Source organism: Lissotriton vulgaris, chromosome 4_1, assembly GCF_964263255.1.
Source record: "Lissotriton vulgaris chromosome 4_1, aLisVul1.2, whole genome shotgun sequence".
NCBI classification, from domain to species: domain Eukaryota; kingdom Metazoa; phylum Chordata; class Amphibia; order Caudata; family Salamandridae; genus Lissotriton; species Lissotriton vulgaris.
The window spans coordinates 245272668-245299970 of record NC_141691.1 but is presented as its reverse complement, the minus strand read 5'-3'; the positions used below and the strand labels follow the sequence as shown (position 1 = coordinate 245299970).

Here is a 27303-nt window from a genome sequence, read left to right as displayed (position 1 = left end):
TCTGGGGCTAATATCTGGAAGTCTCAGTGGCTACACTGGCAGCATAGGCCATGGGACACCTACTCCCCATTTGCAAGATCCAAAATGCTGGTGTGGGACTTGGTGGCAACAAAGAAAGGCCTTACTACCTTCCTTTTTCGATTCACACTAATTCTTAACACTGTAGAGTTCACTCCTGTATTACCGGGCTATCCGTTTCAAACATGGCAACACGTGGGATGCAAACACTTTGGGCGTCTGGTGGATAAGGAGGGGGTGAACATATTTGGGCAAAGATCCTACACTACACCCAAATCAGACATTGGCTTTCTGATAGGTGAAGGAAGCGGCAAGTTGTCCTCTAACACCATACAACAGATGGCTATTAGCTAAAACAAATGACAAAGGTTCTTTCCGAGCTTCACTCTTCCTTACAGTTGGCCCTCCAAAAGCCACAGGCCAAAAATGGTGGGAAGAGGAGTTTGTATTTGTTAAGCGAAATTTCCAGGGGATATCAAGCGCTGGGAAAGCTATGGCCTGAAATGAGGATGGTGTGATAATGGGGACATCTGCGAAAAGGGAGCTTAGGCAATTGGCCATGAAATGTCGACAATTAGGGAACAGATGTGTTTTCAGCTACTTTCTAAATTACAAGTAGTCGTCAGTAAGGCAAAGGTCTAAAGGAAGTTCATTCCAGTGAGCTGCCACCAGATGAGAGAAAGAGCGGCCCCCTGCGCTAGCTTTCTTAATACGTCTGTGTTTTGCCAGAGCATAGTGGCAGGACCTCCGTTTCCGTGTGGGCCATAAAATTCACTACACGCTTGTGTAGTGCATTGTGTGCATAGCCCAGAAGCTTGAATTTGGCTCTATGGGGCACGGGCAGCCAATAGAGCTACCTCAAACATTCTGATGCTGAGCTGTATTTGTTTGTTACAAACAGCTTGGCAGCTGCATTCTGGACTACCTGCATACGAGAAAAAAAGGTAGACTGCCATCCCCACATAGAGCACATTCTCATATTCCAATTTGTTTGAGAGTAAAGCGTGGGTGATAGTTTTCCTACAGTTCAGTGGGGTCCATAAGAAGAGTCTTCTTGACACCTTCAATATAGCAAAGCTTTTTCCACACAGAACGCAGACTTGGTCCTGCATGGTTAATGCATGGTTTATAAGTATGCCCAAGTTTTTAGGTCTCGACGTCAACGCGCGGAAGCGCGTCTCCGCCGAGATCTTTTGTCAGGGACTATGCTTCCCAGGAGACAGCCTTGGCCACGCGCATTGCCTCTTCAAGGAGGCGATTTCCGCTGGCCACGCGCTCGCGAACGCGCTCAGCTGCTGTCTCCTGGAAAGCAGCTACACCACACGCGCATGCGCAGAAACAGCGACAGACACACACACGAGCGCTCATGCACGCACGCACCCACACATACAGCGAACCCACCCCCGGCGTCGCATGCATACACACACACACACACGTGCACCGAGCACCCCCCCCCCCCCCACCCCTCCGTTGTCGCACCCCGCCCCCCACCCCTCCCCTCCGCCGTCGCGCACACACACGCGCAGACATACAGGCATTCTCTCCTCCCCCCCCGCCCCGCTCACCGGTCAAAGGCCCTCCGGACACGCAGACATACAGGCATTCTCTCCCCTCCCCCGCTCCGCTCACCGGTCAAAGGCCCTCCGACCGCGGGGCTCTCCCTCGGTGCTCCTCCAGGCACTCCGTGGGCGCGGGCTTCACAAAACGGAAGTCCCGCCCCACGATAGGTTTCGTTTTCTCAGTCCCGCCCCACGATAGGTTTCGCTTGCAGCTCGTTGGGTATAAAAGCTTGTCGATCCAAGTGTGTGTGTATTGCAGATGTTATCCCTTTTTACAACAAACCTTGACCTCACCAGAGATTCGTAATTGTCCAAACATTCCTCTATCTTGGTTAGTTTTTGTGTAATAGGAGATAGCAAGGTAGTTAAAATACTCTCAAATGTCTTCCACTGTTCTAAATCACAGTTCGAGTTAATACCATTTCCCGCTGCATAATTTGTATCACCATCAACCAAATCGGCATTAATTATAGGACTGCCCTCCTCGGGTGAGACACTGTCACGGGTTTTGTTCGACCTTGCCACTTTTGCTCTACAAGGCCTTTGTGGTCCTCCTCCCCGCTTCCTTTTTACTGCCGGTTCCAGAGTTAATCATTTGGTAGAGGTTTTTTTATTTGGGGATGTGGCAGATGCACGTGTAGAGACTCTGGCTGTAATGTTACTTTGGGTCAGTGGCGATTTTGGGGAATCCTCTAGTGTTCCAAGGGGATATGGAACTTCAACGCCAACCTCAATATTAGTCGATAGTATAATAATGATTACATCTTGATGAGCTGGCGAGCGAGCTGTAGCTATAGTCCCTAGGGAAGATCTCCTATTTAATAACGGGACCAGAGACAACAGATGCTCGGTACAGAGGTCGCCCTAAGAATAAACTGATCAAACGTCCCCACCACGCTGCCACCATGAGAAGTACCTAGGTATTTCCTTTCCTGTTTGCTCATCTTTAATAACTTAAGTGAACTTAAGCCAACTGGTAATGCAGAGTAGTGAGTAGTGAGTGCAGAGTGGTAATGCAGAGTAGTGAGTGCAGAGTAGTGAGTGCAGAGTAGTGAGTGCAGAGTAGTGAGTGCAGAGTAGTGAGTGCAGAGTAGTGAGTGCAGAGTAGTGAGTGCAGAGTAGTGAGTGCAGAGTAGTGAGTGCAGAGTAGTGAGTGCAGAGTAGTGAGTGCAGAGTGAGTACAGAGTGGTAATGCAGAGTAGTGAGTGCAGAGTAGTGAGTGCAGAGTAGTGAGTGCAGAGTAGTGAGTGCAGAGTAGTGAGTGCAGAGTAGTGAGTGCAGAGTAGTGAGTGCAGAGTAGTGAGTGCAGAGTAGTGAGTGCAGAGTAGTGATTAGTGAGTGCAGAGTAGTGAGTGCAGAGTAGTGAGTAGTGAGTGCAGAGTAGTGAGTAGTGAGTGCAGAGTAGTGAGTGCAGAGTAGTGAGTGCAGAGTAGTGAGTAGTGAGTGCAGAGTAGTGAGTGCAGAGTAGTGAGTGCAGAGTAGTGAGTGCAGAGTAGTGAGTGCAGAGTAGTGAGTGCAGAGTAGTGAGTGCAGAGTAGTAAGTGCAGAGTAGTGAGTAGTGAGTGCAGAGTAGTAAGTGCAGAGTAGTGAGTGCAGAGTAGTGAGTGCAGAGTAGTAAGTGCTGAGTGCAGAGTAGTAAGTGCTGAGTGCAGAGTAGTAAGTGCTGAGTGCAGAGTAGTAAGTGCTGAGTGCAGAGTAGTAAGTGCTGAGTGCAGAGTAGTAAGTGCAGAGTAGTGAGTGCAGAGTAGTGAGTGCAGAGTGGTAATGCAGAGTAGTGAGTAGTGAGTGCAGAGTAGTGAGTGCAGAGTAGTGAGTGCAGAGTAGTGAGTGCAGAGTAGTGAGTGCAGAGTAGTGAGTGCAGAGTAGTGAGTGCAGAGTAGTGAGTGCAGAGTAGTGAGTGCAGAGTAGTGAGTGCAGAGTAGTGAGTAGTGAGTGCAGAGTAGTAAGTGCAGAGTAGTGAGTGCAGAGTAGTGAGTGCAGAGTAGTAAGTGCTGAGTGCAGAGTAGTAAGTGCTGAGTGCAGAGTAGTAAGTGCTGAGTGCAGAGTAGTAAGTGCTGAGTGCAGAGTAGTAAGTGCTGAGTGCAGAGTAGTAAGTGCTGAGTGCAGAGTAGTGAGTGCAGAGTAGTGAGTGCAGAGTAGTGAGTGCAGAGTAGTGAGTGCAGAGTAGTGAGTGCAGAGTAGTGAGTGCAGAGTAGTGAGTGCAGAGTGGTAATGCAGAGTGGTGAGTAGTAAGTGCAGAGTGGTGAGTAGTAAGTGCAGAGTGGTGAGTAGTGAGTGCAGAGTGGTGAGTAGTGAGTGCAGAGTAGTGAGTGCAGAGTAGTGAGTGCAGAGTAGTGAGTGCAGAGTAGTGAGTGCAGAGTAGTGAGTGCAGAGTAGTGAGTGCAGAGTAGTAAGTGCAGAGTAGTGAGTGCAGAGTAGTGAGTGCAGAGTAGTAAGTGCAGAGTAGTGAGTAGTGAGTGCAGAGTAGTAAGTGCAGAGTAGTGAGTGCAGAGTAGTGAGTGCAGAGTAGTAAGTGCTGAGTGCAGAGTAGTAAGTGCTGAGTGCAGAGTAGTAAGTGCTGAGTGCAGAGTAGTAAGTGCTGAGTGCAGAGTAGTAAGTGCTGAGTGCAGAGTAGTAAGTGCAGAGTAGTGAGTGCAGAGTAGTGAGTGCAGAGTAGTAAGTGCAGAGTAGTGAGTGCAGAGTAGTGAGTGCAGAGTAGTGAGTGCAGAGTAGTGGGTAGTGAGTGCAGAGTAGTGAGTGCAGAGTAGTGAGTGCAGAGTAGTGAGTGCAGAGTAGTGAGTGCAGAGTAGTGAGTGCAGAGTAGTGAGTGCAGAGTAGTGAGTGCAGAGTAGTGAGTGCAGAGTAGTGAGTGCAGAGTAGTGAGTAGTGAGTGCAGAGTAGTAAGTGCTGAGTGCAGAGTAGTAAGTGCTGAGTGCAGAGTAGTAAGTGCTGAGTGCAGAGTAGTAAGTGCTGAGTGCAGAGTAGTAAGTGCTGAGTGCAGAGTAGTGAGTGCAGAGTAGTGAGTGCAGAGTAGTGAGTGCAGAGTAGTGAGTGCAGAGTGGTAATGCAGAGTGGTGAGTAGTGAGTGCAGAGTGGTGAGTAGTGAGTGCAGAGTGGTGAGTAGTGAGTGCAGAGTGGTGAGTAGTGAGTGCAGAGTGGTGAGTAGTGAGTGCAGAGTAGTGAGTGCAGAGTAGTGAGTGCAGAGTAGTGAGTGCAGAGTAGTGAGTGAAGAGTAGTGAGTGCAGAGTAGTGAGTGCAGAGTAGTGAGTGCAGAGTAGTGAGTGCAGAGTAGTGAGTGCAGAGTAGTGAGTGCAGAGTAGTGAGTGCAGAGTAGTGAGTGCAGAGTAGTGAGTAGTGAGTGCAGAGTGGTAATGCAGAGTAGTGAGTGCAGAGTAGTGAGTGCAGAGTAGTGAGTGCAGAGTAGTGAGTGCAGAGTAGTGAGTGCAGAGTAGTGAGTGCAGAGTAGTGAGTGCAGAGTAGTGAGTGCAGAGTAGTGAGTGCAGAGTAGTGAGTGCAGAGTAGTGAGTGCAGAGTAGTGAGTGCAGAGTAGTGAGTGCTGAGTGCAGAGTAGTAAGTGCTGAGTGCAGAGTAGTGAGTGCTGAGTGCAGAGTAGTGAGTGCTGAGTGCAGAGTAGTAAGTGCTGAGTGCAGAGTAGTAAGTGCTGAGTGCAGAGTAGTGAGTGCAGAGTGAGTGCAGAGTAGTGAGTAGTGAGTGGTAATGCAGAGTAGTGAGTAGTGAGTGCAGAGTAGTGAGTAGTGAGTGCAGAGTAGTGAGTGCAGAGTAGTGAGTGCAGAGTAGTGAGTGCAGAGTAGTGAGTGCAGAGTAGTGAGTGCAGAGTAGTGAGTGCAGAGTAGTGAGTGCAGAGTAGTGAGTGCAGAGTAGTGAGTGCAGAGTAGTGAGTGCAGAGTAGTGAGTGCAGAGTAGTGAGTGCAGAGTAGTGAGTGCAGAGTAGTGAGTGCAGAGTAGTGAGTAGTGAGTGCAGAGTGGTAATGCAGAGTAGTGAGTGCAGAGTAGTGAGTGCAGAGTAGTGAGTGCAGAGTAGTGAGTGCAGAGTAGTGAGTGCAGAGTAGTGAGTGCAGAGTAGTGAGTGCAGAGTAGTGAGTGCTGAGTGCAGAGTAGTAAGTGCTGAGTGCAGAGTAGTGAGTGCTGAGTGCAGAGTAGTAAGTGCAGAGTGAGTGCAGAGTAGTGAGTAGTGAGTGGTAATGCAGAGTAGTGAGTAGTGAGTGCAGAGTGGTAATGCAGAGTAGTGAGTAGTGAGTGCAGAGTGGTAATGCAGAGTAGTGAGTGCAGAGTGGTAATGCAGAGTAGTGAGTGCAGAGTGCAGAGTAGTGAGTGCAGAGTAGTGAGTGCAGAATCTTTTGATTTAAAGAAAAAAAAATGTCATGAGCAATGCCAATAGCTCTACCTTTAATGATGCCGAGACCATTGCATTGCAAATGCTTGTTTACAACCTGTTTCGGCTCCGGGGCAGATGCTAGTGACTAGGGCCACCAGGTTGCATCCCAAATTAGGTGAGCTCCTCCAAAAATCAAAATCTCAGACTTCTCTGCGTTCACATTCAGGCAATGCTCCGACATCCAAGTCGCCATTTCTGGAAGGCAGTTAATCAGATTATTACTAGTGTGTCTTCCTTCGAAGGCTATCAACAGTTGTGTATAGTCCACATAGGAGCAGATATTAAAGTCACATTTCTTGCTGATCTTGGCCAAAGAGGCATTGAAAAGGGTGTGGCTAGAGAAGCTCTTTGCGGATACCATAATTAATTGTTTTTATGTTGGAGGAGAAGGAGCCCATTTGTACTCTTTGTGTTCTATTGTGTAGAAAGGAATTGAACCATTGAAGAGATTTAGAATATAGCCCATATTCATGTAAGGTGATCAACAGGAGGCTGTGAGAAACCGTATCAAAAGCCGCCGACAAGTCCAAAAGGATCAGGGCGGCAGCTTTACCCTGGTCAACTGATGTTATCTAAGACCGCTAGTAAGGTGGCTTCTGTGCTGTTTGTAGCTCTGAAGCCAGTCTGAGATGGGCCCTGGAGCTCATTGGTCTCTAAAAAGTCAGTTAGTTGTTTGTTGACTAGATATGGGAGCTAGGAGATTGGTCGGTAGTTTGCGGGGTTGTGGACTTCCATGTCTGCTTTTTTCAATAATGGAAATACAATGGCTTTCTTCAAACTATCCGGGAACACAGCAGAGTCTAGGGATTTATTGAATATTTGGAACACATGAGAGCATAGGACTGTTATAAGCCGAGAAAACAAAGTGTGGGCATGGGTCAAGCGGGAATTCCGACTTGACCTAAGTCATCGCTTTAGCGACCTGCTCTTCTGAGAAGGGGGCTAAAATGCTCCGGTGAAAACGTGCCTCTTGGTGAGGAGCGAGGGTTTCCCAGTCTGGCTCAATTGAGGTGGATTTGTTTTTAAATGAGGAGGAAATTTCTGAGATTTTGTCTTCAAAGAAGTTGCTGATTTTCTCACAGTAGTCTACCGAAGGAGGCAGAGTTTGGGACATGCAGGCTGGTTTACAAAGTTCCTTAACTATTTTGTGAAGCTCTTTAGGTGAGTTACTGTTGTCATTTATTTGCTTCACAAAATAGGTTTTCTAGGGCGCATTTGATGGCGTTGTGATAGATTCTTATCTCTGCCTTGTATAACAGTCTGTCACTGATGTCTTCAGACAATCTCCACTTTTGTGCCAGTGGAGAAGTGTGGCTCACTGGTTAGAGGAGGCAGACCTGGAAGCAGAGGTCAGCCCGGGACCAGGGTTCAATTCCCGGCTTGACGGGGTCTTGAGTCCTAAAATGTCCATGGACTCCACAATTCTCGCTCCGGTGCCTACTCGATTCATGGGTTCACACTCTGCGACTCTGGGCAATAGCTTGCTTAATCTCCACAATCGGCCCCTCGCGGCGGGATGCCTGGCTTTCACCTTGCGGATACCCTGCCGGGGCTATCTCACAGGGGAATACCAGGACGGGTTCCCTAAGCAAGCGCTTAGAAACCAGTGGTGATTTGCGCTATATAAATACATGTACATTTACATTTTCTTGATCTGATAGAGACCTCTAGATGCAGATTCCTTAAATTAGAATATCCCCAGGCCTCAGGCTAGATTCGGAAAACTTTCTGCAGCAGCACCTCTGCGCGCCGGGGGCGGCTTTGCATGGTTCCGCCCTGACGCCGTCCACGGACGTGGCGTCAGCAGAGCCATATTAGCCCTTCCCGGCGTGCTGACGTCAGTTTTTTTCTTTTTCACGTCTCAACGCGGGTCAAGGGAAAACCAGCGGTTCCTTGGCCTGTTTTCAGGCCTTCTCGACGCCTTTGGCGTAATGGAACAGTGTGCGATGCCTTCGGGCTTTAAAGCGTGTGAGACCTGTATGCGGCAAATGTCCGTCACTGATCCCCACGCGATATGTATGTGGTGCCTGAAAGTGCACCACGACCCTAAAGAGTACGGCGCCTGTTGCAGGATGAAACCAAAGTCCCTAAGGGAGCATTGTATGAAGCTGCCCGGATGTCCGGTCCTGCGCCTTCACGCCGCTGGTCTCCCTCTCGGGATTGCGGCTGCTCCAGGGGTTGTTCCCGCGGATGTCGTTCGGAGACAGGTAAGCACAAGCATAAGTCACGGAGGTCGTCCTCCTGTAAACGTGACGCTGGGGCCCGCTGCTCTCTGTTTCTGCCAGGCACAGGTGCCCAGGAGTCATACCCCCAATCCCACCCTTTCCGGAGCGACAAGGACCCAGATGGAGGCCTATTCAAGGGCTCTCCAGTCTTTCTTCGGGTCACCCCCGCTCCCTGGTGCGCCTTGGGGTCCCACAGAGGAGGAAGGCACTCATGTCTGGTCTTCATCGGCGGGTTCGTCCTCGGCGCCAGAGGGGCACCCCAGTCTTCCGTCCAGCCCACTTGTCCGGTGCCACTTGGTACAGGTGCCTAGTGTTCCATGGCCTTCGGATCGACCTCAGGTTCCTCCACCTTTACTGTCTAGTGGTTTGTTGTTGCCCCCCAAAATGGCTACAGAGGCTAGTGCAGCTTTTGCGAGGGCTGTTTGCGGAGCTGCTGATATTCTTCCGTTGCAGCACCCTGTGGTTTCCCTGGCCTCTGATCCTTTACTGAATCTTCTCCACTTTGAGCCTGTGGACGTGGAGCCTTTGCTGCCCCTTGGTGGGTCTTTGTTTGACATCCTGCTTGGTACCTGGGCACGACCCTTCTCTGGTGATCCTGTAGATCGGGCCATTGCTCGCAGGCATTGTCCAGCCCCAAATGATCCTTTCTGCTTGTCCCTTCACCCTAGAGCTCAGGATCTGGTTGTCCAGGCGGCTTTTGCCTTTCAGCCTTCTTCCGCTCTGCCGTTGCTACTCCCACTAGTAAGTCTCGCTGGCTGGATACATATGGTCGCCACATTTTTGCCTCCGCTAGTGCAGGCATCCGTGCCTTGAACACATCTTGCGTGTTCGCACTTGCTTCTTTTGCCCTTCGGGACTTAGTTTAGCTCCTTCTTCCTTCTCTCCCAGAAGGGCCCCGTGCTGACTTGCATCGCCTTCATCTTTATGGCTGGGGAATGGCACAATTTTCCCATCAATCAGCCTTTGATGCTCCAGCCGGTTGCTATGCACCGCCATGCATGGTTGCACAATAATCTGTTTCCCGACAATGTTCTGGAAGCTCTTCTGGTCTACCATTCAATGGCGTGGACCTTTTAGATCGTCACAGTGATTCAGCGGTCTTCCGCCCCCGATCGAGATGGGGCGGGAGGTCAGTCAAAAACCTGATACCTAACCTATGGAACAGCATGAACCCAGAGCTGCGAATGACCAAGAATGAAATGGCCTTTAGAAAAAGATTGAAAACATAGCTGTTTCCCTAAAAACTTGTCTGCTGGAATCCCCCTGTCATATCTCATACAGCGCTGGGATGCCTAAGCTACGCGCTATACAAATCCCTAAACCTAAACCTAAACCATAACCATGTCTGGTATCCCGTGATTTTCTGGCCCATGCAGCCTAGCTTTCCCGGCCTTGTAGCTTATCTTTTTCATACGTTGTATGACTTTGTGTTGTGTATAGGCAGCATTGCCTTGTTTGTTTGAGACCCTCCTCACGTAATGCCCAGATTGTCTAGGCCGCTACTCCGCCATGTTTGCCTTTATTCAGTACAGCTGGTCAGCTGATTCTGCCTTCATTTCAGTCCTTTGTCGGTGCTTGTCCACAGAGGAGCCACCCCCTTGCTGGGGTTAAAACTTACCCTATGTGGGGAATTTCCTGGCTATTGTGTTTCTGCCTTCCTACAGGAAGCTGGGTACGCTCCTGTGGAGTCTTCCTCACTGAGGTTCTTCTGTCTGTCTTTCTGCTGCTACGCGACCCACAGGTTGGTGTTGCTCTATTGCACTTTCAGTTTAGGTTGGGGTCTACGGTTGGCCGTAGTACTTTGTAGCATCAGTAGAGATTCCCTACCGCGAGGCTTCTGCCTCGCCTGCCTTCCCAGGGGGGTATTTCAGAGTCGCTGTGTTCCTCTTTATCCACGTTGGCTGCTCTTCTTTTCGCCAGCCACTGTCCCTTGGGACACGTAGTTCTGTTCCGTTCAGGCACAGTTCTTCCACGGCCCTGCCGTCGTATAGCGCAAGGGCAGAGCCGCTGCATGGCACACTTCTTCAGTGTTTGCGCGTATTGTGGGTACACCCTGGTATGTTCGCTGTCATGGGGTGCCTGCGTTCTCTCTTCCGCTTCTGCAGTGACTGATTCTACCCTCCACTCTCCGGGATGGGTATTGCTATCCCATACTTCAGCCCTGTCTGGACTTGTCTTTAGGCGGTGGCGTCTTCGCCATTTGCGTCTATGCTGTTGAACTGCCTTGTGCCCTCATTTTCTGTGCACTTTCCAAATGGGAGTTTTCTCCTATTTCCCTTCTTCTTTCTGCGCAGGTGTTTTCCACGCTTCTGCTTTGGGTTCCTGATGTAACACTCTGAGGGGCAGTGTTCTCTTCAAGATACTCTCTTTCTTGGGTGGTCTTGTCTGTATATCCCTAGGCCATTATGTTGGTCCTGACTGTTTCCACTTTCGTGTCCTACTCCATCTCCTCGTCTGTCAAGCGGAGGAACAAGGCTACTCCTGGCAGATGTCGCTTACGGATCTGGACAGTAGCGCGCACACCCTTGAAGAGACTGGTTTTTCAAGAGTTTCTTACCTCGTAAGCCCCGCGCTCGATTTCCTTATAACTTTGCACACGCACTGTGCTTTCCCCAGCAAAGGTTCATAACCTATCGCTTAACGCGCCCTGCTATGCATCAGCAGACACGCCCATTACGGGTTTGTCATATCAATTAAGGGTTATGACTGGGAGCCCGCACACACCCTGAGTTAGGCTTTTAGTCTTTTTAATTTGTTGCACACTGATAGTATGAATATTTCAGTCACCCCACAGCCTCAATTGTGCCCCTCCATTGTTTGCACAATCTCATACGTATGAGCAGGGTTGTCAGTCCTTCCATGAGACGTGCGCAGCCTTAATTGAATCTGTCTGCAAGCCCTTAGGTACTATCGTAATCTGTCTGCAAGTCCTTGGGTACATGCTCCCTCCTGTTTTGAAGCACGCCTCCACTGAAATGCCTCACAGGTTTTACTGACTCTGGTTCTTTGCTTTCTTCCCTTCTTCCTTTCTTCTCCCCCAACTCTCAGCCATAGGTTACGCTTGAACCTTGTGCCTCTGCTACTGCTTTATCAGTCTACCATAGACAACTTTAATTCCTATGGTACCCCACACACCTTCTAATCGTGTGTACATACTTTCCATGTATGCCCCAAATCGTTCTCCTCACAAGCTACTAGTGCGAATTATGACCCTAGATATGCTTCTCTCTTTTCTGTCTCCCCCCTGTGTAGGAGCCTTGCAGGCCCACGTCTTCATCTTCCAGCACAAAGGAATCTTGCGGACGCTGGTAATTCATACTCTGACTCTTCTGTTAATTGGATCCGTTCCTCTTTAGACACACCTCACTAATCATGTATCATTGGTCATAGGGGCCCCCCCCCCCCCTTCCATCTTTTGGTCCTGAAGAAGACCCCATCTCCAAGACACTCAGTTTACTGGTCCCCATAGAGGTCGAGACGTCGACTTTTTCTTTTCCTTATACATCAAACCTGGATTACAGTGAATTTATAATTGCATCTGCTGTTTATGTTTTTGCATTAATCGTATTTGCCAGAAATCTGTCAGGATAGGTTTTCAAAATTGAATGTTGATATATATACATGCACTACCTTCCACTTGCACACCACTTGCACTGATCCCAATTTTTTCACTTTTCACTTGATGCAGAATGTGATATACAGTTTTTTATGTGAACCATTGATCTATTGACAACCCTTGTCCAATTGATTAAATCACAGTCATTTATCGCATTCATTTTTTGGTGTTGTCATATCTCTATTTTTATTGACCATACATTTGGTTGTTGATACATTGTAAATAATTTCCACTGTGACCATCCTTTTGTGTACCACTATTTACCCGAGTCCATTGTTCTATCGGGTTACCCCATTGATATACAACTCACAGTATGTAGGAGGCTGTTACCATCGTCCATATTTGACAGTACGAGAGCTTGAACAGCAGTTTTGAAGTCACTTTCTGGGAGAAACGGTTTCCCTTTTGGAAGAAATGGTTTCACTTTCTTTAGAAGAGAGAGTTGGTAGAAGGCAGGGGTGTGATATGTTCCTTGAGGATGACGTTGGTGTCCAGGGTGAAACCAAGTGACTTGCAATTTGATGCAAGTTGAGGCTCAAAATCGTCCAGGTTCATGTCATTAAAACAAGAATTCTGTGTTATTAAGCGGACATCCAAACATCTGACCCTTTTATGTCCCTTCTTTCCCCTATCCGTCTGTGGATGCCTGCTTGTGTACTGAATGACTAGGAATGTGTGGTACTGCATGTGTCTGTGTTTTTGTTACCTCGTAATCTCTTTCTATCAGCCTCTATGTTGGTTAGCATATTCTGTGTGCAATATGCAACTTTGGTCAGTCCTCTAATCCACCCACTGTTTGACATTTCACATCCTCTCCTACAGCCTATTTTCCACTTCAACTTCCTCATTGTAAACCAGATACATGTGGGTTGGTCATTGCTCCATTTTGAAACTGTAACATCTGTCATTCTGCGTATGCGTGACTGCAGGTCAGGTTGTCTTTGTATGGATGCTTGTAAGTCCGTGAGTGGTAATTTCTGATTCACGTTTACTCCACTTTTCAGTCCAGTTTACTGGGCGTGTATTACAACATAGCATCATTTTCAGTGTGGGTTCACGCCACCAAGTTTCAGCCTTTACACTAATCGTTAAGTCCAGTGCTGTCATTCTTAACCATATGAAGATATTTACAGATTTGTTGCTTAACATTTTGTGTAATCGGTCATTTTCCTGAGTTATCAGTAAAAGTCACTAACATGACTTTATAAATTCATGTCAGTTGGATAGAGCTGTCCTGTGTGTTAACAATGAGTAGAGCTAGTTGCTCACTATTACGTGCTGCCTAATGTTTTTCTTCCTTTCTTTGTGTGTAGCAGCCAAATCCCGTGGAGCAGCGTTACTTGGAACTTTTGGCTCTACGTGATGACTATGTGAAGAAACTTGATGATTTGCAGATAACCAATTCAATGAAGATTAATAATTCTTCCAACTCTCCAACATCACCTTCACAAATCATGCCTCATGTGCAAACTCCGTTTTGACGCCAAATGGAAAATGTTCCTAAAGCCAGTAAAGCTTTCTATGGATAACCTGGAAATTAGACAACAAAATATTTAGCTTTACACATTTTAGACTTATGAAAATTGCCTTCTCTTCAGAGGGTTTTGAACTTAGAATGTTTTTCTTTCTTTTTTTGTGACAATGTGCCTTGCTGATTTCTAATTATGGGCCTGGAAGCTCAACATTTTTATTACTGAAAATAGAAATATGGGGTCCTGATAATGAAAATCAGGGCAAATATTCGTACATTGGTTTTTACGTTGTCTTTTTCCTTATGATACATTTTATTTTGCAAAATTAGTCTGGTGCTGCAATTTTAATATTTTACTGTTGCCGATCTAAAGGAAAATCCATTTAAAGACAATGTTAAACCGCTTTCAAATGAATTTGGACGTTATATGCAATATTATGCCACTTGAAAAAGGGTAGCATGATTGCAAAACTCAAGTTTAAGCAGTTGTGTTTTTGTGACTGGATGTTAAAAAACAAATCCAATCAAGTGGTGGGTTTATTTGTTGATGTTCTGTCATAGTACCTTTTTGGTAAGACACTTTGTAAATCAGAAGTTGATTCAGGTAATAGAATCCTTTTGGCAACCTGAAAGTTAGATATTTCCTGTAAGCAAATTCAAGACATGGTTTTGGTTACTTCAGATGTAAGTTTTTGTGTTCTATTTATGTTCTGTACAATGTCTGGTGCCTAGATGAGATGTTGGACTCACTGCAAAGCAACAGTTGTACTCAATGTCTCTTTTTGTATATATTATTACAATGTAACAATTAATTGATTATTTACATGGAGCAGCCATTAGAAACTACTACCTGATCTTCCTACGACAAACTTTCAAAAGTCCATTATTTTAGTTGGTGAAAACAATCTGATTAGGCAGAACAGTAATATGTGAATGAAATTGGGGATTATTTTCTCTACACTCTGCACCTATTCATCATTTATTATAATACATATTTTAGTGGAGGGACATTTATAAAGCACCATATTTATTTGATTTCCTGATTTTTTCACACAATCTAAGTGCTCACACTTCCTTAGCCATAAATGTATGTTTTTCCCAACCTTTCTAGTAATTTTTTCCTGGTTTTGCAATTTAGAGACATATTTATTTTAAGACCTCATCAGCAACATTGCTAAGTATAAGTAAGGTGGTCCATCATATCTGAACACTGCTTGACGTTTTTCAATATTTGTAGGTGCCAAAATCAGAATAATAACCAATAAATACTAGAACCTAAATAAAAATTCCCAAGCTTTTTCAACACTCATGTTATCTGAATGTGAAAAAGATACTGTTCATAAAACATTAGTGCTTTTAAAGAGATGGTGCTTTTAAGAACCAGTGTAAATATTTGCACAGTATCCCTCTTAATGCAGTCTAACTTGTCCTGTGAAGATGGATTACAGCATTGTGGTAATGGCATGTCTTAACCGATTGCTCCACGATAGCATTTCAAAATTCAGAGCTCCCCTTCTACAAGAGGTAGGAACATCATTTGCATTAGGCAATCCCTTTGCTACCTCACAAGGCCCCAACCCCCGCCTTGAGTAAATGACAGAGTCACCAATTTGGCGGTCAACTTGGCTGCAACCCACTAGAAGACTACCATCCAGTGTCTATATTATAGAGGAAATTATAACAACAAAGTAATCTGTTATCTTTATAACAGTTGTAGATTTTAGCTAAATGTAGGTTGTTCTTATAGTCAGTTTCTTACAGTTGCTGATATTGGTTCTACGCGAGTCTGAGGGTATTGTACATTAGTTACATCAATACTTTTTTGTGCATAGTAAAAATGTCTACAGTGTTACTGCATTCTTTAAAATAATTACATTTGAAATGATCTGCGGTTATTTCCTTTAGTGTTTCATCAACAATTTTATTTCAAAAAGTTTTCATTTCAGAGCTTTTTACTTTGTGTTGTTTTTCAGTTTATTCCTAGAATGGTTTATTCAACAAGGTTTGTATAGTTTGGAAAGGGATGATAATAGCAAATACAAGTATTAGAATTGTTAAGGTGACTGACAATGGACTGCACATTTTTCTGTAAATTACTGTATAGGTGACCCATTATTGGGCGACAATTTGTAAGATGGCAGCCGTCCTGTAGGATAATGTATAAATGAGGTTTGTGACTTTACAAACTCTCATTGTGAACTGTGTAAATATGGTTTTAATTTAGATATTTAATGCCTCACTTAAGCACAAAAATAGATGCCAATTTATTTCATATTAAATAAGCAGTTGAAATTAACTTGTTGTTTTTTCTTTTTTCTGTCTTCCGGTAATAATGCTTTTATATATTTAACACTCTTTAAATTATTCAAATGGCCACTAAATTCCATGATGTAATCTGCATATAATTTCCTGTAATATTCCAATGTATACCTTTCAATTTTTTATATTTGGCTTTAAGAAACATGAAGGTTAAGTAATAAATCACACAATTGGGAAATGGATGGAATATTCAGTAAACAATTCTTTTTCAGAGATTCATATTTTTATATACATTAAGAAATTGTTTAAAAATATAATTTTTAGGGCCCTATTTAGAGTTTGGGGGATAGGATAGTCTATCAAAATATGGAGGCTATCCCACATACAGTATTACAAGTGCCATAGGTTTTATTGCATTTGTACTATCGTACATGGGGCATCCGTCATGTTTGTGATAGGTACCCCCCTAAGGTCTAAAAAGAAGGCCCTTAGTCTTACCATCTGTCTACAAGCAGTTGATGGATGAGAAAGGAAAGTACAAATAGTTATGATATTATAAGTATGATGGGCATCTATTTGTGGGTAAGTTATTTAACGTTTAACTAAATCTGTAATATTGTCTGCCTGCAATTAATTTGGGTAAATCATGGGATATGTTGATTTATTAATCAGTGTATTAATCCATTTTTAGTTTAGTTCAATAACTCCTGATTAGAAAACTATTACTTAATTGACCTGTGATGTTTACCATCTAAAACACAGCAAATGTACTGCCCATCTGTTAACTGCAGTGCAGCTCTTGACACCTTACTTAGAATTATTTCTTTAGCATTGTATGAGCTTGAATGTATTCATTTTTGGTTTTATGTGTAAGTGAAGAAAGCACAGTTGTTAAATTAGTGATGTTACTTTATTTCTCGTTAAAATAGTAAAACATAAATGTACCACATTCCCAGTGTTTTATACCAACATTTGCATTTAACAGGTTTGCAAGCTTGATCTTTACATTTAATTACGTTGATTAAATTGTGCCTTGTATTTTTAACTGGAAAGAAAACTTGGTTGTGTTGGTTTGAGTAGATCAGGACATAATTTTGAGAGTTTATTTATTTATATCTTGTTAATTTCACAGAAAGTATTCTTTGTATGTTATTGCTAATATACATATTTTCATTGCTAAGGTTTCTTCATAAAAAAGCAAATACGAATTTCAAATTTCGTTAAACCTTTGCCTACACATATTAATAATTTCTCAATACGCATTCTTAACACATTTTAGCTTTAATTGCAAATCAATGTTAAGTGAGTCTTGTATAAAGATGTGGTGTTCATGTAGTTCTGCAATAGTTTCAAATACTGTTGTCAATATTTACTAGTATCATAATATCATAAGCTTTGTGGGACAAAATGCTCACTCTTTAATATGGATAGCTGAACAAATACAACTTGCTGATACATGCACCACACAAATTTCATTTTTTATTCATTGTTCTGTGTTTTGACTTAATAATTCACTTGTTGGTTTCCCATATTTTGGAAAAATACTTTGTACCCACGTAGATAGAGTGTGAAAAATCTTTGAAGAAAGACTCACCAATATAATGTGGATCTTAGGACATAATAAAAAGCCCACAAATTGTAATATCTGATAGAGATGTGTTGCCGCAGATTCCCTTACTTTAGACTATTCCCCAGGGGTCAGACTGGATCCAGACTTTTTTTGGAAAGCAGTAAACTGCATGCCGGTATATGGCGTTGTTTGGCTCTCGTTGGCTTTGTTGGCGTAGTCCCTACCAAAAATGATGTGCAGTGTGCCTATATAGGAGCCACCTCAGCGCACTGACCTCAGTTCTTTTCTTTCCGCTCCAGTCAGCAAATATCCGTAGAAAAGCTACACCCAGTCACTTTTTAACTGACCTTTTTTGACCTTTTGCCGAAGAATGTTTGAGACTTGTTTCCTGGTGTAAAGGATGTCACCAGAAAGGCACGTTTGAAGCCATGCGATGCATGTCGTCGACAGATGTTTGTGACATCCCATATTTGGTTTGTTTCTGGTGTGTTGAGCGAGAAAGATGCTAAGACGTGAGGATTGCCACACCATGCATGCAAAGCTCTCCCTCAAGCTCCTTGCTGCCCTACATCGAATGACTACGCGATGCCAATTGACCACACAATGCTCCAGGTCTCGGTCACGAGGAACGTTCTGAGATTGTTTGCAAAGTTATTCTTTGCAATCAACATCCCAATCCAAATCATCTGGGAAGTGCCACAAAAAGAATACGTTGAAGAATTTTTCTATTTTATAGTGCAAGACTTCAGATGACTCGTAGGGCTGGCACTCAAGGCCAAGCTCGTATAGAGCCTGCGCCTGGGCCATCTCTGCACCTCCCTGAATTTCCGGGAGCTGGAGTGACTCACGCCCAACATAGAAATTTATGAGGCCCTGCACCTCATTTTTGGGTAGCCCAACCCCTCTGGAGTGCTCTTGGGCCCTACAGGTCTGGGAGGGGCCCCTACTGGTCTTCCACAGGAAGGTCGACCTCATTGACTGGTCAGGAGCGGCATTGGTCGAGCGACCTCAACCTTCCCCGGCATTCACTACAGTGACATCCCCACCACGCCCCGCAGTGGCACCCCATCATTCCCAACTGCGATACGGAGCTGGATGGGCATTCACCGGGGCCAGACTTCCCACATCAGATCCAGTGCCTTATTTATATGACAGGCCTGTATTGGGTTATCATTTATTATAAGTGGACTAAGACACTTGTAACTACGTTACACACAGTTGTGTAGATAACCCTCATAAACGCTATGTTTGAATTGATGCAGTTTATCTTGATTCTCCGCCCCACATAGACGTTATGGCATTTATCATTGGGTCATCTATTGTGCTGCATGCCACAACAAATCACATGATCTTTTTGAGGCCACGGTTCACACAGACCACCTGGTGGTGGTGGCCCGAAGTTGAGCCACCGCCCCACACACCAACTCCTTTAGTTTGTCCTTTGACCATCATTGGCATTCAGTTGGGGGCAGGATAGATCATCACCTGTGCCACTGGAGTTCAATAACATCCAACCATTGGGGTTTTTTATTCCCCCCAATTTGTGCCCATGCCACCCACTTACCACAGCTGATGTGGACACACTTCTCCTTGCTCGGTCAGGAAATGTTAGCTCTTTTGACCAAGGAGACTATAGAGAAAATGCCAGTATCAGAAGTAAGTCTTGGTTGCTATTCCCGCTACTATCTGGTGCCTAGCTTAGCCATTCCTACAATTTTACCCTAACACCCTACACTGACGATGCACACATTGCCATCTGTAGCCGCCCAAGATAATGACAAGGCTGCCAGGTTTTCTAACTGCATGAAAGCGGTCAACTCCTGGATAGCATCAAATTGCCTCAAACTCAACTCCAGTAAAACTGAAGTGCTACTGTTCGGAGCACAACCCTCTTTCTAGTCCCCTCTTTAGTGGCCCGCCGAGTTGTGCTCACTACCTAACCTGGTTAAGGGCGTCAAAAATCTAGGCATGTTGCTCAGCGACACTTTATCATATCACTACCAAGTTAACGCAGTCACATCTTCTGCCTTTTTCATTTTCAATGAAAGGAGATTGTTTCATTCCCTCTCGGCTACAAAAAACAGTAGTCCCCTACTTAGCTCTATCAAAGATAGAGTATTGCAATGGACTGTACCTGATTGCACACCAGCAAGTTCTTAATAAATTACAGACTTTGCATAACTCTGCAGCATGTCTGCTTCTCTAAATTCTGCAACATCACTCAAGTTTCCCAAGAGATCAAGTCTCTTCATTTGCTTCCGGTCACATCCTGAATTATCTTTAAAGTGTTTTGTCTTCTCTGCAAAACACTTCATTATCAAGGTCTGGCCTTCTTGAGGAACGCCTTTACCCATTATGTACCGTCACCATCCAGGTCTCTCTGCTGTTCCTCTGCCGATCTACTTGTAGTGCCCAGATTCATGTGCCTTCCGTGGTGAGGTAGAGGATTTGTCTTTGGGACAATTAAGGCCTGGAATGCCCTTCATGTAAATATTAAAGCCATTCCCAATCTGCTTAGCTCCAGGAAATCTCAAAAATGTTGCTTTTTTGCATCTTGATCATTTTTTCTTCTACTCCCTCCTTGCACATCTCTCAGCTAGCACGAAGATGCCCCATTGGTATGGAAGCGCTCTCCATGATTCATTAACATAACATAACTACGGCGAACCATCTGCACTTGCTGGGGTTCACACTATCAACATGCCAAAATCACACCTCATTATTCTTCTTTGAAGCAGAAGCAAGTAACACCGACGTTTCAGTCTCTGTGCTGGAATTCTGTTGGGCTGACTGAGAGTCCTGGACCTCATGGCCTCCTCCACCCTGCTAGGTATACGTGCTGATTGCGATATGAGGACTCTGCAGTGGGCCCTGAAGTTCCAGTAGGCACAGCATATGGGGAATCTCTCCGACATGGTCCAGATCTCAGAGAACGCTGCAAAAGACCTTCAGTATTGGCTAACGAATGGCAATTTGGTCAGTGCCAGTCTCTTTTTCCTTCCCCAACCAGAGCTGACTGAAGTGGCAGTCGGGCGAGGTTGGCCATCTGGGAGAGGTGGAGATGAGAGGACTCCAGTTTCTGGCAGAATACTGCTCCACATCAATCTGTTGGGGTTTTGGGTGATCCAGTTAGTAATGTGTTAGCGGGTCTGAATGACAAAATGAACTTTTCAAAGATTTTTAATAGGTGTTTATTATTGGTTTTCACAATCTTCCTTTTTTTCAAATGTCAGGCAGTATTATAGTTGAAATAATGAAATAATCACTTCAAAATAATTGCAGTAATAATGCATATAGTTCTTGAATATGTTCGTTTTCCCAAACTTTTGCTGACTCGTCTTCGGAATTACGCTGCCTTCTTCTTGGGTTCTCTCGTCTCTCAATCCCTTTTGTATATAGCTCGGTCTAAAGAGAGAGAGAGTTTATTAATTTTATGTCCAATTCTGTGCTCGAGGGGAGGGGAAGTGAAGGACACCTTCCAATTCGTGGCGGTAGCGTGTTACAGGACCGTGAGAGTGAGAGGTAAGGGGGAGAGGAAAAACATGCGAGTGAAGGGGTCTTATTTGTCCGGTGCAGACCGCTTCCCTACCCAACCCAGGAACTTTCTCCGTACCTGGTTTAGCCACGCTCCTCCTGTCCGTATCTAGGCTTCCCGCCACCCACTGTGTGAAGCGTTGGAGCTGACCCGCCAAATAATAATTCTCCATATCCGGCACCGCTAAACCCCCCTCCTCTCGTGCCATGGGCAACGTAGCCAACGCCACTCTGTGCCTGCTGGGACCCCATATAAAAGCGGTCCGAATAGAGTCTAGGAATCGGAACCATGCCTTAGGGATCCACACTGGGAGTGCTGTAAAAAAATATAACAAGCGGGGCAATGCCACCATTTTCATTAAGGATATTTGCCTGCCACTGACAGGGGCAGCGTCCCCCAGCACGCCATACTACCTTTGAGCGAGCAGAGAGCTGCTCCTATATTCCCCTTTTGTACATCAGGGAGATCATGATACGCTTTTACCCCCAGGTATCTAAAACAGTGTGGTTCCCACGGAGGTCTCCCAGGCCCGCAGGCAGCAGGGTCCCTCCCGCCATCGGGAAGAGTTGTGACTTCTGCCCGTTGACGCAGAGCCCAGAAAGAGCTCCGAACTTGTCCAGCATACGCCGGGCTCCCTCCAGTGCCACCCCCGGTGTCTTGCAGAAAAAGGAGCAAGTCATCTGCATATAGTGCGATATGGTGCGTTTGGTCTGCCAGCCGAATGCCCTCATATGGTGTCCCCGATCATGCCATACACGCACGCCAGTGGCTCTACCGCCAGTGCGAAAAGCAGGGGGGAAAGGGGACACCCCTGCCGTGTACCCCTCTCCACCCCGTACTGCTGGGAGATGGTGCGGCCAGTCCGTACTCGCGCCACTGGGTATCTGAACCCATTGGATAAAGTCTTGCCCCAGCCCCATCTTTGCTTGAACCGCATACAAGTATTCCCACTCAAGGCTATCGAATGCTTTCTCGATATCAATGGCAAAGGTCGCTCCCTCCTGCGCCTCTACCGCTCCTTGCTGGAGCACCGCAAACAACCTCCTGATGTTCAGGGTAGTGTTCCTGCCAGGGATGAAGCCCGCGTGTTTGGAGTGCACCAAGGATGTCATTTGTGATAGGAGCCTGGTGGCCAATATCTTGCTGAGAATTTTAAAATCGAGGTTTAGCATCGACAGTGGTCGGTATGCCGAAACACTCAATTGGGTCCTTGTCCGGCTTAAGCAGGGGAACCATTACCGCCTCCCTCGTTGTGGGTGGCAGCCTCCTGCTCTCCCATGTAGCCGCGTACAATTCCTTTAGCCTGGGAGCCAGTTCTACCAGGTACGTGGCATAGAACTCTTGGGTCAGTCAGTCTGTGCCCGGAATCTTCCCCCGTGCCATCGCTTTGATTGCCCCTCTGATTTCCCGCGCCGTAATCGCCGCTCCTAACACCTCCACGTCCTCCACCCCTAAAGTATGGAGCGGAAGGGTTGCCAAGTAGTCTTGTATCCTATCCATGTCACGGTTGCCAGTGCTTTTATATAAGCGGGCGTCGTACTCCCTGAACCGGCCATTAATCTCCTCTTGTGTATATAAAGGACGTCCTCCCTGGTCTTGTATCGCCAATATAGTACTACCCCGTCTGGATGGGTCAGCAAACCATGCCAACAAACGCCCAGCTTTGTCCCGCTCATCATGTGTCCTATCCATGTATTTCTGGAAATCAAAACATCGTAGTCACTCTATTTGCACTGCCACCTCCTCTTTAGCCTCCAGGAGTTCCTGCCTCAATTCCGGGTGCTCCGGCCTTCTCTTCTCTAAGACCCTGAGCGCCCCATCCGCTCTCTCCAGGTCTGCTGAGAGCGTCCTACGGACCCCGATAGATGCAACCATGCAGTTCTCCCTAATCAGCCTTGAAGGCCTCCCATTCTGTGATTCTAGAGTTTGTGGTGCCCGCATTGTCAGTAAAATATTGCATGATGTGTTCCCTAGTCTTTTGCTGAAAGACCTGGTCGTCCAGTGCTTCCGGTTTGAGGCGCCAAGTAGGGATGGGCTGCAAAACCCTACCCCCCCCCCCCACCCCCACCCCTTGTATCGTACTAGGAGTGGGTTATGGTCCGAGACCGTCCTAGTGATGTATTCTGTCCCCCCCAGCCGGGTGAAGAGGCCCAGCGTGCTCAGAAAGGTGTCTAAACGGACGTGCAGATCGTGGGTGTGGGATAAATGCGAGTAGTCCCTATCTGTCGGGTGTGCCTTGCGCCACACATCTACAAGCCCCTGAGTCTGCCAATCCCTAAACGCCCTAGCCACCACATGCACTGGGGAGTCTCGAAGCGGCGGGTGCGATCAGTCCATGTTAGTATCTGCAATACAATTAAAATCTCCCCCCATGAGGACTGCCCCCGTCATGTACGGTGCCGGGCACCCCCGACAACTGCTCCAGAAACCTAACCTGATCGACATTCGGGCCATATACATTGACTAGGGTAATCCTGCCCGTCCAATCTTCCGGAAACAACCACGTACCTACCCTCTGGATCAATTTTGTGTTCTATTGGGTGGAAGGGTACCCCCGCCCGCTCCCAGATCAGGACCCCCTGGGCAAATGCTGAATGATGTGTAGAACGCCTGCCCTCTCCAGCGCCTGCGCAGGGCCTCACCTTCCTGATCCAGTATGTGGGTTTCTTGTAGCATCGCTATCTGCACCCCTCTCCTATTTAGTTGTGAGAATATTTTACCTTTTACCTTTTACTCATCGAATGCATGCCCCTAACATTCCATGACATTATACTATAGGTGGCCTGTGTCTGCTGCATGAGTGCACATATTCACCCCCTAACATACCCCCAGACCCGTAACCCCTTTGTGCATACCGCAGGCAATTCTCATAGTACAGCATGATGTGGCACTCCCCCCCCCCCTATTTCCCTCCACCCCCCCGTCGGCAGGAGCACCCCCAGGACCCAAAATACTAACCCTTTCCAAACATTACAAAAACCATCCCAACACCCCCTCCCCAGGACAAGTGAGAACAGCTCCCCCATCCAAACTACGCACTGCAGTGCTCGAACAAACAAGGTACAGAGGTGACGATCAAGCCAAGGTCCACGAGAGGTGTGCCATCCGCCCCTCCCCCTCGGATCCCCCCCTCTGGCCCACGGATCACAAATAAGCATCAGGGAGCCCCCCTCAGGCGAGAAGTAGCAGAAGAATACTATCAGTCTCCTTTTTCCTGCCCCCGATCATAGTTCTGGAAGTACTTGTACGCGTGGCCCACCTCACATCTGGTCGTCTGCTGATCTGGGAGTTACGTGCGGTAGGGTCTGGCTAGCATCCCCTACCGAACTCAAGCTGGTCTCTGAGTCAGAGTCCCTCTGGTCTACCCTGGAGTGGGGTGTCGACTCCCGGTGTCCGCTGCACTCAAGGAGGCCACTGCTGCAATCGCACTGGCCCTAGGTCGATTCGCCTCCTCTGCCGTCGGGTGGTTCTTTGAAGCAACCTCCCTGTCAGGGGAGTTCGACAAGCCTTTATCCGCTGAACCGTTCCCTCCACGCTGGTGGCCTCGAGGATCTTGATCCTCAATCCAACCCCATACGTCCTGGGGGGTGGTATAGAAGGTGGTTCCTACGTTATGCACGATGTGTAGCTTGGCCGGAAAAACCATGGAGTAGGACACCCCCAGCTGGCGCAGCTTCCGTTTGACAGCCGTGAAGAACGCTCTTTGCTACTGTACCTCTCGGGAGAAGTCAGGGAAGATCCGTACCACGCTGTTTTCTATTTTAAGCTGCCCTTTAAGTTGCGCCTGTCCAAGCACATGGACTCCATTCCTTATAGAACAAGAGGCGGACCACCACTGGTCTCGGCAGGCTGCCAGGCTGCGGGCCCGGACCGGCACCCTGTGCGCCTGTTCCAGTGCAAAGAATGTGGAGAACCCTTCCTCTGCCACTTCCGTGCGCAGCCAGCACTCGAGGTACTCCACCATATTCCCTTCGACCTTTTCAGGAAGGCCAATGACTCAGATGTTATTTCGGCGGGCCCTATTTTTGGCATCCTCTGCTTGTTGTTCCAGGATCTGCACCCATTTCTCTGTGGCCGAGAGTTTGCGGGAGGTCTCCGCGACCAGTGGTCCCAGGCCCTCTATCCCTGTCTCCGTGGCCGTGACCCTATCCGCCAGTTTTCTATTCTGCTTGTAGGAGGCCCAAATCTTCCCTTAGAATGTCAATTTTAGTTTCCACCGCCAATCGTGAGCGTTCTATAGCCTGTAATAAGTCCTGGAGGGAGAGATCTCCCTGGGGCGGCCCCCCTTCTTTCCCGGTCCCCGGGGCGTGAATTAGGCCTTCCGAAGTCCTCGCCCCCTCCATCCTGTTGCTCAGTGTCTCGCCTCTTGGTGGTCCGGCCCATTTCCAGTAACTCGTGTTAGGGCAGGGTAAGTGTGACTGCAGGTATCTCCCGCCCATACTCGGTGCTCCAGCCCGTGAAGACTAATCCTGAGGCACCTTGTCGCTACCTTTCCAATGCTGGGGGCCCACCACTCCGCTCAGCAGGTGCCTCTCTTCGCCTGTCCGCTGCCACTTCTCCTCCACGATGGTCAGCACTGGTATCCCCCACAGCGCCGCTCTATAAGCTTCGCCCGCTCAGTGGGATGCCCAAGGAATACTCAAAACAGACCTCAGTCGGGCCCACCATCGCGTGCACAGCTCTATCTCCAGGCACCGCTGCCGCCTCATCAGCCCACCCGCCGGTCTCTTCTTTTCACCTCTCACCCTAGGTCCTCATCATTGCCTCCTGGGCCTCGCTCTTCGCGCCCTGCTCACACTTTCTGCAGGGCCCTGCTGTCTCTGCTCTCCGTGGGCTGCACCACTGTCTGCTCTCCCCCTGTGCTCTCCTCTATAAGAGGGGGAGGGCAGCCGCTGAGTCGCCTCCCCGCTTGCGACCGCCGTCTTTCGGGGCCGAGCCCCGCCGCAGCCGCCGCTTTCCGGGCCCCACTCATTCGTGGGGGCACCTGCCAGGTCTTGGGGCCCTCCGCAGCTCCTCCCCACACTGCCTCCTTACCAGCACTAGGGCGGGCTCGCGCTGTCACTGCCGGCGCCTGTCTCACCCCCAGGCCAGTAACATCGGGTTAGCGTCCACCAAATCCTCCACTTTCGGGGCGGTTAGAATGACGTGGCTGCTATTTTAGGCAGTTCGCGGCTGCCGGGCGTCCGATCCGCCGAGGCTCCGTTTGTTGCCACCTCAGCAGCAGTCCCAGTCCCCATAGCTACACCGGGTACCGCCGCGGCCGCAAAGTCGGACCGACTCCAGGCAGGCACCAGGGCCCCTGCAGTCCGGGCTCCGTTTCTACCGCTTGCATTTTGCGCGGCTCGGCCAGCCAAGTCGGCCAGCGCCCACGGTGGAGGACTGTCTATCCCTCACAGCGACCCCCCAGGACCTTTCAAAGGCTCGGACACCCTCAGGTCCGGTCTTATTGCCCGGGCTCCCCTGTAGCGTGCAGGATGGGGCCAGAAGGGGCATCACCAAAGGGAGCTTAGATTCAGGCACCCATCTTCATCTGCGTCAGGCCACGCCCCCTCCTGTTGTGGACTAGTATGAGAGTATAACAAAAGAGTGTTCTCCCTTCCCACCATTCCTGAGTTTGTCCTACGTCACATGTTCTAGGTTGTCTTATCATTGGTCACTTTGCTATAGGACGAAGAGCTAATGTGACACTGATGTTAGCTGGTTGGGGTTTTCTAGGTACTGAGGTGAGTTTCTGGTACACCACAATTCACTGATGTCCTGGGTCTCTGTGCATAGTTCTGTGTAGGAGCAGGATCCTTGCAACATGGCGCATCTAACGTAGTGGTCTTATTGTGAGACTCTCGCACTCATTTGCAGGATTTCAACATCTCCTTGGAAGGCATGGTAGTGGTTTTTGTTGTATCTGCTGATGCAGTGCACCCGTTTGAGCTGCTTTACTCATGGGTCACTTTTCCTGCAGTTGATGCTAATACTAAAATGTTTCATTCTTACACTCCGACTGTCGTACCTGTGGAGTACGCTCCATATAGAACACAAGAAGTTTTGATTTCTGCTTGGCAGCACAGCGTTTGGTTTAATGGCGCCCTCCCTCACACTTTAACAGCGGTTAGAATGGGACAGTTGTCGATTACAGGCGCTTCTTGGCCTGTTTTGGCTGGTTTCACCCCGCACCCTGCTGCGGCGTGAGCTACAGCTGTTAAATTAAGGCCCCATTATGCCTCTGCAGTAGCAGTAACAAGGGGTTTGGTTCATTATATTTCCCGCATCCTCCCAGGTGGGGCCCCTGGTGGTGCAGTGCATCCAGTTGGACCGAATGGGCTGAAGCTTAGTCCTGTTATGGTTAATTCGGTTATGGGCAAGCGTCCCCAGTATAAGGATGAGATGCCTTTCTGGCTTGCTGAGAAATTTGACCAACTGGAGGCAGGTTTTCCTAATACCACTCCTGTGGAAAAGCAGAGGATCCTTACCATAAGTTTGCAGAAAGACTTAGTACCGGACGTAAATTACTACATGGGGTGTGATTTTTGCAGCAGTCTATACTAGGTGCTTCGGCACTCTGTCGATGGCTGTCCTACCCTCCGTCATTAAACGCGTTCAAGATGAACATGGGCCAGAGGCGGCTGTTTAGTTGGGAATGCGCCTCGTGGGAGCGTTTGCGATCTCGTCCTTGCTAAT

The 27303-nt window shown here is 47.5% G+C and overlaps 1 protein-coding gene across 1 annotated transcript in view; it reads left to right on the top strand.

Annotated features, from left to right (window-relative positions):
- The window catches only part of MTM1 (myotubularin 1), a 405405-nt gene extending 389845 nt beyond the window's left edge, over positions 1–15560 (top strand). The window contains exon 15 of the mRNA XM_086918601.1: positions 13107–15560. Coding sequence (XP_086774727.1) covers positions 13107–13274 — 168 coding nt within the window. The 3' untranslated portion in view covers positions 13275–15560. The remainder of the gene's footprint in view (positions 1–13106) is intronic.
- Positions 15561–27303: the final 11743 nt, after the last annotated feature.